The sequence below is a fragment of the Prunus mume genome, linkage group LG8 (genome assembly GCF_029339155.1).
Source record: "Prunus mume cultivar Tortuosa linkage group LG8, ASM2933915v1, whole genome shotgun sequence".
NCBI lineage: Eukaryota > Viridiplantae > Streptophyta > Magnoliopsida > Rosales > Rosaceae > Prunus > Prunus mume.
The window spans coordinates 2,866,388-2,882,353 of NC_142705.1; the positions used below are offsets into that span (position 1 = coordinate 2,866,388).

Consider the following 15,966-nt stretch of genomic DNA (forward strand, 5'->3'; position numbering starts at 1 on the left):
ATAGAGAATTCATTCTCTATCGCTGCCTTTTTGGATGCCAAATTCGAAGCATGACATTTTTTATTTATGAAAAAGTGTTCATTTAAAGAAATTAGACAATCATAAATTCGATATCCAAGTGAATCTTTACAAAATTCCTTTAGATGGATAACCATTCATTCACCCATATCTCAAGACACACAATTCCACAAGAGAAGACAACGTGACAATCCCATAATAATTAGCTCGTGATAATGCAGTTAAATAATATTTATTCAGTAAACCGTGATAGTAAATAAAATAAAATTTCTGAAAATTGTAATTAGTGGTATTTATCGTTCTAATATTACAACAATGCTCCAAGTTCGAGCCTTTTCCTTCTTCATTTAAACATAATTCTTGGTTTTTGCGTGCTTCGAAATTTTGACTTAGAATCACTTTTTTGACCTTATACTTGCAAAGAGAAATGTGAAGGAGTTGTAAACTGGAATTGTACGTATTTGGAATTCACCTAATATGGATAGATATGTATCATGTGTTGTAGACGGAATGTATCCATAGCAAAATGAACCGTTAAAATACAGAACAAATAAATAAATAAAAAGGAGGAGAGGGTATGCGTAGTGCACACCCATGGTTTACCATGAGATTTAACAGTTAATCCCCACCTCAACAAGCTATTCTTGGGCAGATGGCAACTTGGCACAGAAACCATGCCATATTCGTTGCTTATTAAGCTAAATATTTGGACCTTTTAAATACCCACAAAAAATAATTTATTCATAAAAACAATAAAACTAAAACCAACACAACAACAAGAAGAAGAATCACCGAGTTCAAACTTTTTCTGATAACCAATTCCTCTCCGAATTGAAAAAGGTCAGTGAAACTCTCTCCATTTATGCTTATTTTAATCCTCTCTGCATTTAGATTCTGGATAAAATTCTGTGCTTTGTAATCTGTGCATCTCCTGTCAGTTTAATCTTCTTCTGGATGAAGACAGGGAATTGACAGAGAAGTTAAAATTTTGCTTCTTGGGTCAAATCTTTTTCCTTCACCCAACTGTTTGTTTGCGGAGAAAACGCTGGAAAATAAGAAGAAAACATTGGGTCTCTATTTTGTTTGTTTGGTAGACGGTGTTATGAAATTGGGTCGATGAAACTAAACCATCTACTTGCCTTAAGCTCAGTTGAGTGCTAGTTTGAGTTTTCTCAGGTCTTAATCTATGGAAAACTTAGGAATTCAAAGTTTGGTTCTTTTTATCTTGTTGCATTTTCCCAGCAGCAAAGCAGAGCATATGTTTTGGCAGTCTGATTTGAATTTCTGATATTTTTTCAATTTTCTTCCTTTAATATTGAACGAAAGGAATTCTTCAAGTGTTTGAATTTTATGACTGTTTGGTTGTTTAGAAGATGCAGAGAAAAATTGAAATTTTATGTTGTTTTATTTTATTTCCGACTTCCAGAGAAGATACACATGGTATGGTATCTTATCTGTTTGCTAAGAATTCTCTATACGGATGTTCTTTTTATTGATTTACGTAGTGTCAATCATTCCATCGCCAATGATCCTCACTCTTCCTTATGAGATGTCGAGATTATTATGAATTTATTATCTTATTTCAAAACTGAGAATTTTAGATTCTTTGTCTTGTGTCTTACGTTAGTTTTATTGTTGAAACAGGTTTTATAAAGCATATAGCATCATGAGATTCAAAAGTGGAAGCAGCGTGGAAGTATTGATCAAAAAGGAGATGCCTTCAGGCTCCTGGTGCTGTGCCAAGATAATCTGTGGTAACGGCCACAACTACACTGTTAGATATGATGGATTTGAGGGTGCCTCTGATAAGGCCGCTGTCGAGAGGGTACCCAGAAATGCAATTAGGCCTTGCCCTCCTCCACTGGAAGTGTCAGAAAATTGGGTTCCTGGTGATCTCGTTGAGGTTTTTGACAACTTTTCTTGGAAAATGGCAACAATTTCAAAGGTTTTAGGAAAGCAGTACTTTTTAGTCAGGATACTTGGATCCTCCCAAGAATTTAAGGTCGGAAAATTTGAAATCCGAGTCAGACAGTTTTGGCAAGATGACAAATGGGTTGTGATTGGAAAGGTAATGTCGTCTGAATATATTTGCCTTCAGAATATCTTTATTTACATTTTGCAGTTTTATGTGTCTAAAAGTTTTGAAGTGTTTATTGAGGAGCTTGTGTTCAATATACTTGCTTCTTTGGTCTTTGTTTTTGTTTTGCATTTTTAATCTGCATCGTGGACACTTACTGAAAAGAAAGCACGCATTAAGGTTAATCAGTAGTTGTACAAAATTTAGCATCACAAATGAGTGATTGATATAGACTCTAATAGTATAGATGTTTCATTTTGAACGTTTGAAGTTGGAAATTTGCTTTGGCTGTTGGAATTGTACTGATCAATAATTTAATGTAGTGCAGACCAGAAAATAACTTCCACTAGATGTCTTCTTGTTTTCATGTGCTTATTTTTTGTTTACTTTTGCATGCAGGGTTTGAACAATTATGAGTATGGAAAGCGTGGTGAAACTTTAAAGTACAACCAAAGTTCTTGTCTCAAAGCTCAGAAGAATGAAACGCGCGTTGCCTTCTCTCATAATCTGAAGAGAAGATCGCCCTACTTGTATTTCCAAGATGAAGCATATGATGGATCTGCTGAGAAGTTTAGAGCTGTTGAAAGAGAGGGCAAGCGTCTCCGAGTAATTTCTGCTAATTTATGCACATTTTCTGAACAGGTAGATGTTGGGGTACCAAGACATATGCAGGGTGGAAAAGAAATACGTGCTTCTCTTAACAACAGAGCAACTGTATTTTCTGATGTTGATATGGAAAGAAGGAAACCAAGTGGTGACGTTGGGTGTTTCTTTGCTGTTAACTTAAGGTTGAATGATGCTGATAGTGTGACATGCTCTGTTGGTAGTTGTAGTATCGGTAGCAATGATTCCTATAAGTCACCTCCTCCTGTTTCTGCTAGTTCTACTGAAGATTTTGATGATCGGTCATCTGATGCTGAATCTATTTGTCAATTGGGATATGAGGAAGGAAACTCTCTCCTTCCTGCAAAGGAAGAATTGGCGGCTGAGATCCATAGGTTAGAGTTGCATGCCTACCGTTGCACGATAGGGGCATTACATGCGTCAGGACCTTTAAGTTGGGAACAAGAAGAATTGGTGACCAATCTTCGCCTTTCACTCCATATATCAAATGATGAACATTTAATGGAGCTTAGAAACTTAGTGTCTGGAGATAACAGCATTCATATTAGATGACAGGAAAACTGGGACCATGTCTTTTGATTCATGTTTTTCTTCTAGCTGTAGAATCTGATGAAATTTTCTTTAATGACCTTACTCCACTGTAAGAAACAAGATGAGATGTTTTGATATCCTGTTATTTTAGTTACAACAAATAGTTGAAACTCAATGTAGTACAAACTTTTCCAAGTATGCATTTTATCAAACTCATCTTTGTGAATCAATTGTTTTCTTTTGTTTATCTCTGGGATTGTACTGAGAAGCATATCGTGATTAAGATGTTCAACATAAACCTTACTATAGGAAGTTTTGTAAACATGTATTATGGATGCATTTTGCAAGTAAACGACTGTGCATGTGCTCTTATAAAAAATCTGATTTACATATATAGTGTGTATCTTTTTTCCTTCTGTTGATTTGTGAGGCTGATGCTTGCTCTTAGATTCCCTGAGTCATGAGAAATATGTTCCATGATTTATAACAAGTCAATATCTTGATTGTCTCCCTATCATTTGGAAGTCTAAGAAATTTCATTTGTGGACAATATTAATGCTTCCCCTGCGTTTTCCAGGGCCGAACTAGGAGGCTTGTCGCCTTTCTTTCAAGTCTCCAAAGATGATCTTGGGGCTTGCCAGCTTTCTCTCAGTCTAGACGCGAGGGTAATTATTATAGGACAGCTTCTGATTCTCCTGTTCTCATTAACATATCTGGTCTCTTCATTCTTCCATGTCAGGCCACCTGTGAGCCTTAGATAACTGTTTTGCTGAAGGATGTAAGACAAGAATCTTGTGGCTGACACAGGATGACCTGAGATGTGGATGCTTTTAAAGGTTTTATTTCAAACCTTCGCCTCAGCACACCCACATATAACTTATTTGACTTGCTGATATCTTTCTTATTCTCCATCTGCTAGAAATTTATCATGTGAACGCAGTTGCATTTCGTGACATTCTTCGTTTATATGGTTTACTGCTGTTTTTTTTTTTGGGTTGTGTGTTATGTCTCTTTTTTATTTAGGCGGGGAAGGTTATAAGTTTATGAAGCCTAGTCAAGGGTCTTTCAATTTTAAAAGTAAAGTTCAAAATATTGTAATTTTCCATAAGCATGGGCAGTCAATCTATTTTCAAGCTTAAAGTTTCCATCAAACAGGTAAGCATTGTTAATTAAGATGTGCGATATTATCCAGAAGTTTTATATTGGGAGTGGTTTCAAACTCTAATCTCTAATCTGCAAACCAGGAATGAATTTGTCAACTCTCTGGGTGTAAGCAGTAAGAAGATATCAATGTCCTGATTATAGGCATCTGGACTGTCCTACAGCTCTTGAATTCTTTGTGATGATTGCAGTATTTGTAGCATATCACAAACTTTTTGCTTGCTCCTGGTTGACACAGATTGTCAGCCATGTTCTTTTACTGCAAGTTTTGAACTGAGGTAGGCAGGAGAGGGCTATACTGAACACAGAACACTGAAGGAAACATAACTCATTTCTCCGTTAATACGACATTAAACTCTCACTGATCTCAAATTAGTTTGTTTTGTCCTTATTAATTTTCCATGGAAAAATAGTACTGGATTTGGATGTCCTTTAGGTGGAAATATTATTTGTTTCTGTCCATCCTTGCAAGTCGTTTCATTTCTCTATCTCACTTGTGTTTGTGAGGCTTCAAATTTTTATCTAAGCAGGCCTGAGTTCGATTTTTTGTTTATGGTTCCTGCTGCAGATGCTTTGTACGTGAAATATATATCAGCTTGGTTTGAATACCATAAAGCTGTGACTGGTGTCCACTGCCCATCAAATTTTTGAATTTGATGCAATTATTCCAAGGATCTTGAGCATGTGATGATAACATCATATCCCTTGGAGTTGCTCTTAGCAACTCAAAATGATTCTGCTAATCTGTGCTCAGTTTGTACTTTCACCCCGTGCCATTGTTTGGTCTCTCAACTTAACATGTCCTGTCGTTAATTTGTTTTTATCACCAGAGAAGAGAAGATGGTGTAGCTACTGTTCATAAGGAGGTTGCTTGTACTTTATTTGTATATCTTGTGAAGATTTTCAGAGCATGCGAAAGGACAACGAAGATTTTCATATCAAGTGTTTTTGAAACCAAGCAAGTTCATTGTCCGTGCATACAAAAGCACCAATATTTTATGGGCCTCTTGACAAAAAAGAAAACAGTTTTATGGGCCCAAGTTTAGGTATTTTTGTTAAGTTGGGCGAGGGATTCTTGGGCTTCACATATCCAATATTGGAAGAAAATCATATAAATTTGATAAGCAGGTTAAACTTCTCTAATGAGACTCACTAACTTGACCAAGTAACCTAACCCATGTATGCATTCCTGTTATCTTATTCACAAAACGTGTTTTGACTGATAGTGATGAGAGAGCTGGTCCAAGGATGACCACATGACAACCTTGAAATTTATATACGCGTCGTCCTGACTCCTGATTGATTAAAATGTTGCTAAATTTCTGTTGTTTCTTGTTCAGAGTTAGAATCTTGAAACAAAAGGGCAATGAAACAGGTGGGGGTTGTCACTGAAATGACCAACAAAGTTCCAAAGGTGTCATTCTTGCAAGCAAAAGGGGCGTTTGTGGATTAACAAAATGAGTGGTGTGGTGCATTTATGTGGCTCCACCAAATCCTCTGCTCTTGTCTCACTTGCATCTCTTCATGATTGTTGTTCCCATGTGATTTTGCTCCTTTCACAAATAGAGACAGACAGATAGTGAGAGAGATGTCTATGTGGGACTTCAACTGATTTGAGTTTAGGCTCCTAATCAAGCTTTCAATTTCCTCATCATCTTAACTAATAATATATTTCCTCAGATGACGTGGTTGGGCGGTGCTTGAGTTCTCCATCTTATCAGGTATCAACCTCAATTTGGACAAGAATGTTATTAGTGTCATTTGAAATATCTAACACTAAAACTTAGCTGTTTTTCTATTGCAAACCATATTCTACTTTAGTATAAACTACGAGAAGAGAATTTGAACTTGAGTGTAGAGTGAAAACCACATCCACTTTAATCAATTTCGCTAAGTCCACATCTGCAACTTAGCTCCTTTTACCTAATAAGATATACAACATTTATTGTTATATGCTCACTTTATCTCTGTGTCTGTATATTGAGTTTAGTTTTTTGCATGCCACTTTCTTTTGGAACAGAGAACGTGTCTGTGATGTGCTGCTGTTGTAAACTTGGGATGAAAGCTCAATCAGCCAGAATTTGTTATTGGTTGTCAGCAAATGTTGGGATCTGCTTGTATCAGAGGACATTGATTCATGATATTCTGTTAAAAATAGACATTATCTTACAACTAACTTATATATATATATATGGAATTATGGATGATATAGTATATAGAAGAAGGAAGGAGTGATGCATGCCAAGTTGCCAAATGGGGGCAAGAGAAGAGAAGGAGAAAATGGCCAATCATGCAAAAACAGAAAGAGCTAGGCCTTTGGTCTATGGCAGACCGACAGAGTCGCATTAATCAAGGGCAGACATTAGCCAGCTAAATTTCTTTGGTATGGCTGCAAAATTGGGAGACATTTGGGGCTGATTTATATTCATATTAATATTGATATCAATATATACTTTGTTTGATTAGGGAATTGGGATGACTCTGTCACAACCATAGATCTTAAATATTTTCTAGGGATCTATAAAACCCTTATATTTTTTTAATTTGGTAGGGTGGGGGTACAAAAAACCCAATTCCTTAGACTAGGAGGTGGACATATCTTCCATGGGCCATGGCATGGAGATAATCAATTTAATTTCTTGTTCCCGTTCTTAGGTTTCCAACGGCTACTTGCACAAAAACAAAATATGGTTCAAATAACCATAACTTTTGCTCCAAGTTTTTCTGCATTATTGTCGTTGTATTTAACCAATATTTTAGAATGTTAGCTTGACCTTTTGAGATGGAGTCATTGGAGTGTTGGTTTTGTCGCCTAGCAAAGTGGGGGAGACATGGCCTAGATGTTAATGTGGGAAGCATGCTCAAGACCAAGCACAAGAGAACAGAGAAGCCTCTAATATAAATGAAAAGTTAAAGTTAATTAACATTAATAAGATTAGGACAGGGATTACAAAATTTATCGGGGGAAGCGTGTTACAGATTAAACAATTGGGAAAAGAAAAAAAGGTTAAGGATTGTTTTATGTGATTGGGGTATCGTAAAGGTAATTCTGGCTCTCTTCTCATGCCTTCTATTCAGATAGAAAACAAAGCAAAGAAAAGCAAAGCAGCACACTTCACCAAGATTAAGGAAGGCACACACATAACATAATAATGGTCTTCTTCTGGTCCTTAACATAGCACAATTTTCAAGATAATCCTCGTGATTAGGAAGAATAATCAGATTGTAATCACCATTAATGCATGCACCAGCATGGTCCATGGTGCCCCAGATAGAAAGAGGAGGTGGTTTAATTAACTTGTGAATTGAAAATTATGAGTCATAATAAGGTAATTAGGGGATGAGTGATGAGATCACATGGTTCTTGGCATGCTATTGATTCCTTTAACACAACAAAAAAAGGTAAAATACACACAAAAACAGAAGAGGAGGAGGAGGAGAGATTTGTTACTTGTAGAGCTCCAAACCCACATGCTTCCATGGGGACCATAAGAATTCAAAACCCCAAATTAGAGCTACCTTCCAAAGAGCATGAGAAGATCCCAAAAAGTAATACAAAAAGAAGGGGTTGGTTTGGTTGTCTCTCAAATCTTACTCCTTACTAAACTACAACTCAAAATTAGACACAAAAACAAACTGCAACTGAAAAGCCCTAAACCCCATAAAAAGGAGAATGTATCAAAAAAGTGCATCTGCATGCTGGCTTACAGTCACTTTGCTTAAAACTATCATTTTTCATGCCTTGGGTACTGCATGTGTCCTTGCTTTTACTCTTGTTTCTAGTAACTAACAATGCATCCAATTTTCTTTTTCTTTTTAATCTTGTTTAGAAATAATAATCAAAGCTCAAGAGTCAAGGATTTGAGCACCCATGCTTATCACAAACTGAAACTATAAAGGGGCACCTACTTTTTCTTATGGATATGTAAATAAAATAGCAGAAATTCTTGCGTTGTGTTTGTGAGCATGGTTTTCTAATGCTTTCTACTATTACTTAGATTCATCTTTTAACATCTAGATTTCTAGTTGTAGATGTATAATATTATACAACACTGGTTTTACTTGCAATTTAAGATAACTATTTTAATGGAAAGGAGTTGCCCTAAAAGAGTTACATTGGGTTGCTCATTCTTAACTGGTAGCTATATATATATATATATATAGCTGCTCTAGACTTTGCCATGAAATAAGCAAATGTTAATGCATTGGTAACATACATCATACAGTTGTTTGGGTTGCAACAAACTTGTTTTCTAATCAACTGATGAATTCCCCACGAAACAAATGTATTGCCAATTGAATAGACCAAAAGAGGGTAAGGTACCCTGTCCAGGAGTCAAATCAGAGACCAATTTGGCTCTTCAATGTTTGAAAAGGCCAATGGGATTTGTTCTGTATCTCATTCTCATCTCAGGTAGATTTCACAATTGCCATCAACCAAATGATTCTTGATCAGTTCAGCCCCAAAAATGTAAATTTTTCTTAATGCAGACAGGGAGACACAGCAGCAGAGGCAACATGGCTTGAGTTGAGAGACAACCAATTAAGGATGATGATATTACAAAACTTTGTAGAAACAGAGGAGAATATACATTACATACAACACAGGAGAGACAGAGCAAGCTACCTACTTAATTGTTAGCAATTCACTAATTCCTAAGATTCATAAAACAAGAACTTACCTGCCATGCCATGCCAGGGTTAAGATTTTTGTTTGGTTTAAAAAAAAAAAAAAAAAAAAAACCCATGACCATGGTCGTCATCATGGGTGATGGGGGTCAGTAACTCTAGGTTAACTGAGTTCAACATCTTTCTCTTAAGATATTTATCTCATAAGTAAACCCAGCGTTAAGAAAACGAAACAGGCAAAACAGAAATAAATTAAGGAAATCGGCCAAATGGGTATTTCGGTCAATTCACTTCGAATCATACGCACACTCACACGCAAACCAATGGTAGTAATAGATCAGGGCCCTTGATCTTGTTCCTGATCATGTTGGGGCAGACGTTGAAAAATGATGGGCGCACCGTATTGAGGGTGAAGTAGCATCAGGACCGTTGGTGCGTGTTGATAGGTGGGGGCCAGCCTGAAAGAGAAGCGTTGAAGTATGATGGCCAGAGCTAATTTTGCCTGCAACAACGCTAGATTTTGCCCAATGCATGTGCGGACCCCGAGCCCAAATGGAATGAACGCCACCGGATGCTTGGCGGCTCGGGCCACGCCCTCCGCGAATCGGGCCGGATTGAACTCCTTCGCGTCATTCCCCCATATGCTCTGATCATGATGAACAGCCAAGATCGGAATCAAAAGCTCGGTCCCACGTGGGACCTTGTAACCCCCAAGCTCCACATCCGTTCTTGACCGTCGGATTGTCGCGATAGTAGGCGGGTACAACCGTAGTGATTCATTTAGGATCATATTCAGCTGCATACGAATACACCGTATCATTGCAGGTATAACAACAGACAGTTAGAATTATGTATTTGACCCTTAGTGCCTAACATCTGCATTTGAATGTTTTCTGTCAAAAACGTGTAACACAAAGCAAAAAGGTGGCAGTTTGGTTTTGTGTGGGAAAAAAACATGGGCAAACAGACAAAACACGATTTTAGTCCCAATATGTAAAACCAAGGTTTTGGCTTACCGTCTTAAGCTTCACAACATCGTCCTTGGTTGGTATGTCACGTGCTCCACACATCTTCAGCACCTCGGCACGTGCCTGTAGCTGCCACTGTGGGTGCATTGCTAGGAGAACCGTTGTCCATGTCAGCAAATTGGACGTCGTCTGTTTGCCAGCAAAGAAAAAGCTCTTGCACTCTTCAACAATGTCGTTGACAGTAATATTGGAGGAGGGGGAAGAATTTGAGGCTTGAATCATAAGGCCGAGTAAATCCTTGGGACATTTTTCATGCACATTGTTGTTGTTGTTGTTGCCCGAGTTTGAATTCTCTCTCCTCCGGTCGATCAGCTTTATCAGGGATTTCTTGATTTCCTTGTCCAATTTCCAAGAATTTATGTTTCTTTTTGTGGGCAAAAATCTGAAACAAAATTAACCATAAGCAATATGTCATCGGTTACTTATAAAAATAAAATATATGTGCATGAAGTTTATAAGTTTTAATTACCTATAACCAGGGATGAAAACTTTTTGAAAAGCCTCGGCAACAAGCACCATTTGTTGAGCTTGAAGCCTGAAAATGGCTTTGCCATCTTCATAGCTGCTTCCAAAGGCTGTTCTGGTAATTATATCTTCTGTTAGGTTTTGGAACCACTCAGAAACTTCAATCTCCACCTCACCAGAGCTGGACATTGCTGACCATTTGTCCATCATATCTACTATACTTGTGGCCATCACCGGTATCAACAACTGAAAAGCATTCATTATCATCATTAATCAATCAATTAAAAGGTAATAAAACATTATTAAGAAAATTAATTAAGTACCTTGACATTCTCCATATGGAAGGTAGGGGTAATGATTTTTCTATGGTGAGCCCATTTTTCACCTTTGAGGCTTAGGAGGCCATCGCCCTCGAGCTGTTTAACAAGTGGGTGAGCCTCATTTTTCTCATAGAATTCTGACTTTGAAGTAAAAATTTCACGGATGAGATCAGGATCAGAAACAGTGAGTCGAACTGTAGGTCCAAACCACACAAGAAATGTTGCACCTGTGAACAAGAAAAAGGAAAAGGAAAAGGAAATTATAAATAATGGAGGAGGAGGATGGATAGTGTAGACCCTACAACAGAGAGCAAAAACAAAAGAAAATAGGAAGAAGAAGACAACCAAGCACAAACATACAACTTCATTTGGGAAACTCAAGCCACCCTTAGAAAAAAAAAAACAAAACAAAACAAAAGAAAGAAGACAATTGAAAAACTGAAAAAGTAGATGAAAGCTTTACTTCCCGCAAAAGTTGAACATTTTCAGACTTCACTTTGATTGCAGAAAAAGGACATTAGCAAGATTATTACCATGCTGGAAAAGTTTTTAATTAACAATATGATAAAGTTTCAAAGGAAAAGAAAGCTGCGGAAAAGAACAAAATCTGAACTTCAACATCAAGCATCCAAGCTCGGAAAAAAGAGCCTGAAAAAGGCTTGAGAAGAAGTACCAAGACTAAAAACAAGCCTTTCAAAAAGCCACAAATTCTGATCATCACAAGCCCAAGGTAAAGGAACAATCATGTATGGTAGAAGCTTTAAAGATTCCACCTTCCAAAAAAAATAAGAAGAAGAAGAAGAAGAAGAAGAAGAAGAGAAGGCTCAAAAAACCATGTTAATTAATCAGTACCATTTCATCAACTTGTTTAGAACATTCAAAAAAAAGCAAAAGAAAGATATGGTTGTGTGAATGCAATATCCATTAAAAAGTTTTGAGACGAGAGAAAAGATGACAAGCCAAACAATTGAAAACCCAGTTGTTGAATGATGAGAAGAGAGAGAGAGAGAGTAGGAGAGTAATTAATACCATAGATTTTCTTCCAGTGATGGTAAAAAGGAAGAACTCTGGGGAGAATATTGTGAGACGTGGAAGGCATGGTTTGAGAAGAGGCCTTGATCATCATCCCCACAAGTTCCTTAACATTTCCAATGAAGAAACGGTAAGGGGGTCCTCTGATCCCTTGCTTCCCAAAATGTTCCTCAATTTTTCTGGGCCTCCACCAAAGCAGCACTGCCATCCTTAGAGAAAAAACCAGCACCATCAGAGATATACAGACAAACTTGAGCCAGCACAAGAGCTCCTGCTCCATCGTTTCTTAAACTAATTAAGCAGCTAGCTAGCTAAGCTTAATTAATTGATCCTTAAAATGATGGTGCCTAGAGCTAAGCTAGCAGCAGCTCAGCCTCTCTTCCCTCTTCCTCCTTATAAGTGTGGTGTGTGGAGAGCAGAGCAGCCTTTCTTTGCTTTGCTTCTTTTTTATCTGCTTTGCTAGCTTGTGCTGTTGTTACTTGTTAGTGTGTGTCTTCTTGGGTTTTTAATACTACAAAGCTGAGAGAGAGAGAGAGAGAGAGAGAGAGAGAGAGAGATGGTTTTAATTTAGGAGGGAGATGAGGGGAGGATATGAGCAAGTGCAAGCAAGGCCAACGGCGTAGGGACCGCCCTTGGAATTGTAATTTGTAAGAGGGGTCAACGAGTGGGAGTGGGGATCAATTCTTTTGAAGACAATGTTGCCCTTGTCTTTTCCTATTAGTATTATTATATCCCCACTTGATTTCCACTATCAACTTCTATTTCGATTTTCTTATTCTTTTCTTCGATAAACCAAATAATTTTTTTGTTGAACATTCTAATGTAAGAATGTTCCAAGCTTATAAGACGTTTTCATTATCATTTTTTTATTGACCTGCTATCTATCCCATCAAAATTGACATTCTAATTTCTAATACACAAATTAATGCACTACTAATCCTTTTATCTACATTCGTTAGTTTTATATTATTTTCTACTTCTTCTTTTTTCTTTCTTTTTTTAATTTATTTCCTGAGGATGGTACATAGAATCCCATCAAAATTTAAATTCCGTTTGGATGAAAGAATTGAAAATTATATAGAATTCTAAAATGACGGAATTTAGATTTTCATCATTTCAATTTCTAATCAAGATTTCAGTTTTTGGATTTCATTGTTGTCTGAGTTCAAATCTTCTATCACTATACATAAAAAATTAAAATTAAGAACTCTAAAACTTTTATTCTATGGGAGCCAACTCTAAAAACTTGCGTGATGCCAAACCACAACACCCCGTTCCCCCCTTTCTTTTCGGAGGAACGTTAATCCAACCTCTTTTATTTGTCTAATTATGGAATTTGGCAATTCTATGCATAGTGAATCGTCTTTTAACACGTTAAGTTACCACACTATTTTATTTGGATGTAAATAATCACCGTCTTTAATTTGCTAGTAATATACGCTAATCACGTATGGACAGAGTCATGTCGTTGATTTTGAAATTTCCATACTAATCATGTCACTAACATCTTTTTCCCCACTTCAATCTTATGCGATGTATCATGTTCACAACTAGATTTCTTGATTAAACTAAACCTATAATGAGCCCCACACGAATATATATTAACAAAAAGATCTATTTAGAATTTAGTGATCAGTCAACTCCATGATTTTATTCAATAATCATAACCCATGTTCTTAAATAGTTAATCTATATTGACATTGGAAATATAATGATAACCAAATCAACACCTTTCACTTTTTTTTTTCTTCTTCTCTTGATTTCGACCTAGCTAGCTAGGTCACATTTAGGAAAATCAAACAAGGTTTGTTGAATTGAAACTAAAATTATAATTAAACATATACAATGTAGCTAATTAATCTTGGGTTGATGAAAAGGGAAGGATATCATATCCAAGTTTCTTCCTTTTGTTCCCAAAAAGATGGGTTTGGGAGGGAAGGGAGAAAGATAGAGGGCACAAAGGAGGTTGTAGATTTGGAATGTTGCTCTTAAATTTGTGCACATGGAAACAAGGCTGTCTATTTTAGGGTTTCTTTCTGTGCTCTTGGTGGGGAAATATGCTCTAGTTGACCCAACACTGCAAAGGCACCGTCCCCTAATCTTGTCCTAATAGACCCAAGACATGTTGGGCCATGTGCCCTTCATGGGTCCTACAATTTTAAAACAAACTCAACGGTTACACTAAAGAGTTTTGTGGCAAAGGGTGGCAGCAGAGCAACAGCTGCTGACTTCGACCAACCCTACCTTCGTGACCAAAAATCGACAAACTAACCGTTCACATTGACCTATATTTTGATCATTAAATATAACTCAAGTAATTAACAGCAGTTCTCTTCAAGGCTTGTGTACGAATCTCCCGGCCCCTCCTTCAAATATAAACACATGTATATCTAACAAAAAGGAAGGGAACATGTTCAAGTACATAGGGACAAGGCACGCGCGATACATGTGCTGCATGCATATATTTCATTGTACAAAGCCACAAAGGTGGGGTTGGTCACGAGGCCTCCATGGAGGGAATGCAACGATATTGGTTTGGAAACTTTAGGTCAATTTAAACAAGAGCTGTGATCAATCAATCTTAATTAAGATAATTAATTGAGCTTGCATGCATGAGAGAGAGAGAGAGAGAGAGAGAGAGAGAGAGAGAGAGAGAGAGAGATTGGAGATTTCAATGAAGATCTGAGTTGGAGTCTGTACTGTCTAGCTTTAGTTAGATAAAGTGGTGGATACGAAATACGAATATGGAGCTTTAAAAAGGGTGAATATTGACAGAATCAGGTTGGCCTAGCTAGACTCCTTATAAAACATGCATAATCTTTTGTTTCTCTGCAAAATTAAAGAAGAAAAAAAGGGCAAAAAGACAAACTAGAATATGCAACCACTTAACAAGCGGAGTTTATATATATATAAGGATCTAAATCCAAAATGGTACCAGCTGATTGAACCCGAAAAACTGCAGACCTTTATATTTATGTTAAAAGTATTTTCCTACTGTCACTTCATCAAATCAAGAAGACAATTAGTCTTAAATCGTGTCAATGTGATTAATTATACAATTAACATGAGAAGAGAATGTATGATGTCTCTTCTAGAAACAAAATTTGAGGATGCAAATGATTGAGATTCCTTGATAGAGTTTTGACCCAAAATTCCAATGAAAATAATTGACAATAATTGAAGGCGAGATCATCACTTATTTTTCTTAGGATCTTAGGATACAGATAGATAGAGTCTAAAGAAGATTGAAACTTTTCCAAGGTGATAAAAGATTTAGTTGGTAAAGATAGACACTTGCTAGCTACAAAGAGCAAACCAAGGGATTTGCTACCAATCCCTCCCCTCCCCCCACCATACTTTCTTTTTCTTTTACTTCTAATGATCACAAAGTCACCGCTCGCTCCCCTATGCTACAATCACCCCAAATCTAATCCAGCCATTTTGGAGTAATATTTTATCCACGTGTCATTCCGTATATGGCATACCTGGCCAACTGGGTCCCATTTTACAAATTAAAAAAAACGATTTGACTTCCATGATGAGAATTGAAAACCCTAGTTGGAGTATCCATAGGCACTCATGCCAAATCCAAATTTGAACTAGAGCTTTGGTTATCCTTTGAGAATTTCATCTTAGTAATAATGCCATAGTAATTACGCTTGATTTAATATGGGTGCTGGTCAAGATTTGCGCACTTAGATTAGATGGTCAATCAAGAAAAAAAAAGAAGAAAGAAAGTTGAGTTTCACTATCAACTTAAAAAGAGCATGCGCATGCTTTTAGCGAAAAGTGCACCATTCATATGTAATGTTTTTGAGGATTTTCTCCCTCTTTCTAGCTAACTTTTTCACATTTTCTAAACCCACACACAACTCAAAATCCCTAGATAAGGTTCACAATCATTTTTTTTTATTTTAAAAATCAAATCAAATCAAATATCATTTTGCGCGCATACGAAAATGTTACATGTACTCTATTATTCATCATATTATTGATCATATCTCTATCTATATTTTAAATAGCTCGTTTATAAAATATATAAGTTTGAAACTTGGTTTGAAGAAATTTTGCATCACATATT

General features: G+C 36.7%; 2 protein-coding genes across 11 annotated transcripts; one reads left to right on the forward strand and one right to left on the reverse strand.

Annotated features, from left to right (window-relative positions):
- Positions 1 to 642: 642 nt before the first annotated feature.
- LOC103341019 (uncharacterized) lies at positions 643 to 6,615 on the forward strand. 10 transcript variants are annotated; one of them, XR_016122854.1, is made up of 6 exons: positions 644 to 858; positions 1,663 to 2,086; positions 2,495 to 3,172; positions 3,828 to 4,086; positions 5,752 to 6,132; positions 6,432 to 6,615. XR_016122854.1 is itself a non-coding variant. In XM_089043154.1 (5 exons), exons 2-4 carry the CDS (start codon positions 1,685 to 1,687, stop codon positions 3,873 to 3,875), a joined length of 1,128 nt encoding a protein of 375 aa, XP_088899280.1. In that variant the 5' UTR covers positions 643 to 858; positions 1,663 to 1,684; the 3' UTR covers positions 3,876 to 3,915; positions 4,495 to 5,369. The 10 variants fall into 10 exon arrangements, 5 of the variants coding, with proteins under 5 accessions (XP_088899280.1, XP_016651956.2, XP_088899279.1 ...); XM_089043154.1 differs by lacking the exons at positions 5,752 to 6,132; positions 6,432 to 6,615 and adding an exon at positions 4,495 to 5,369 and having other exon boundaries at positions 643 to 858; positions 3,828 to 3,915; XM_016796470.2 differs by lacking the exons at positions 5,752 to 6,132; positions 6,432 to 6,615 and adding an exon at positions 4,980 to 5,369 and having other exon boundaries at positions 643 to 858; positions 3,828 to 3,915.
- Positions 6,616 to 8,713: 2,098 nt separating this feature from the next.
- On the reverse strand, positions 8,714 to 12,433 carry BAS1 (Cytochrome P450 superfamily protein). Its single transcript, XM_008244497.2, has 5 exons — positions 11,883 to 12,433; positions 10,857 to 11,080; positions 10,538 to 10,779; positions 10,057 to 10,450; positions 8,714 to 9,836 (listed from the first exon to the last, which is right to left on the reverse strand). The coding sequence occupies exons 1-5, from the start codon at positions 12,163 to 12,165 to the stop codon at positions 9,378 to 9,380; spliced, it is 1,602 nt and encodes a 533-aa protein (XP_008242719.2). The 5' UTR covers positions 12,166 to 12,433; the 3' UTR covers positions 8,714 to 9,377.
- Between the last annotated feature and the right edge of the window lie 3,533 nt (positions 12,434 to 15,966).

Bases quoted from the DNA above. Each gene is read 5' to 3' on its own strand.
- BAS1 (XM_008244497.2), bottom strand. From the start codon at position 12,165: ATGGAGCAGGAGCTCTTGTGCTGGCTCAAGTTTGTCTGTATATCTCTG. The intron at 11,081-11,882 runs GTATTAATTACT...TCTTGTTCACAG, and splicing joins TCACTGGAAGAAAATCTATG to GTGCAACATTTCTTGTGTGG. The intron at 10,780-10,856 runs GTACTTAATTAA...AATGCTTTTCAG, and splicing joins TCCATATGGAGAATGTCAAG to TTGTTGATACCGGTGATGGC.
- LOC103341019 (XM_008244498.3), top strand. From the start codon at position 1,685: ATGAGATTCAAAAGTGGAAGCAGCGTGGAAGTATTGATCAAAAAGGAG. The intron at 2,087-2,494 runs GTAATGTCGTCT...TTTTGCATGCAG, and splicing joins AATGGGTTGTGATTGGAAAG to GGTTTGAACAATTATGAGTA.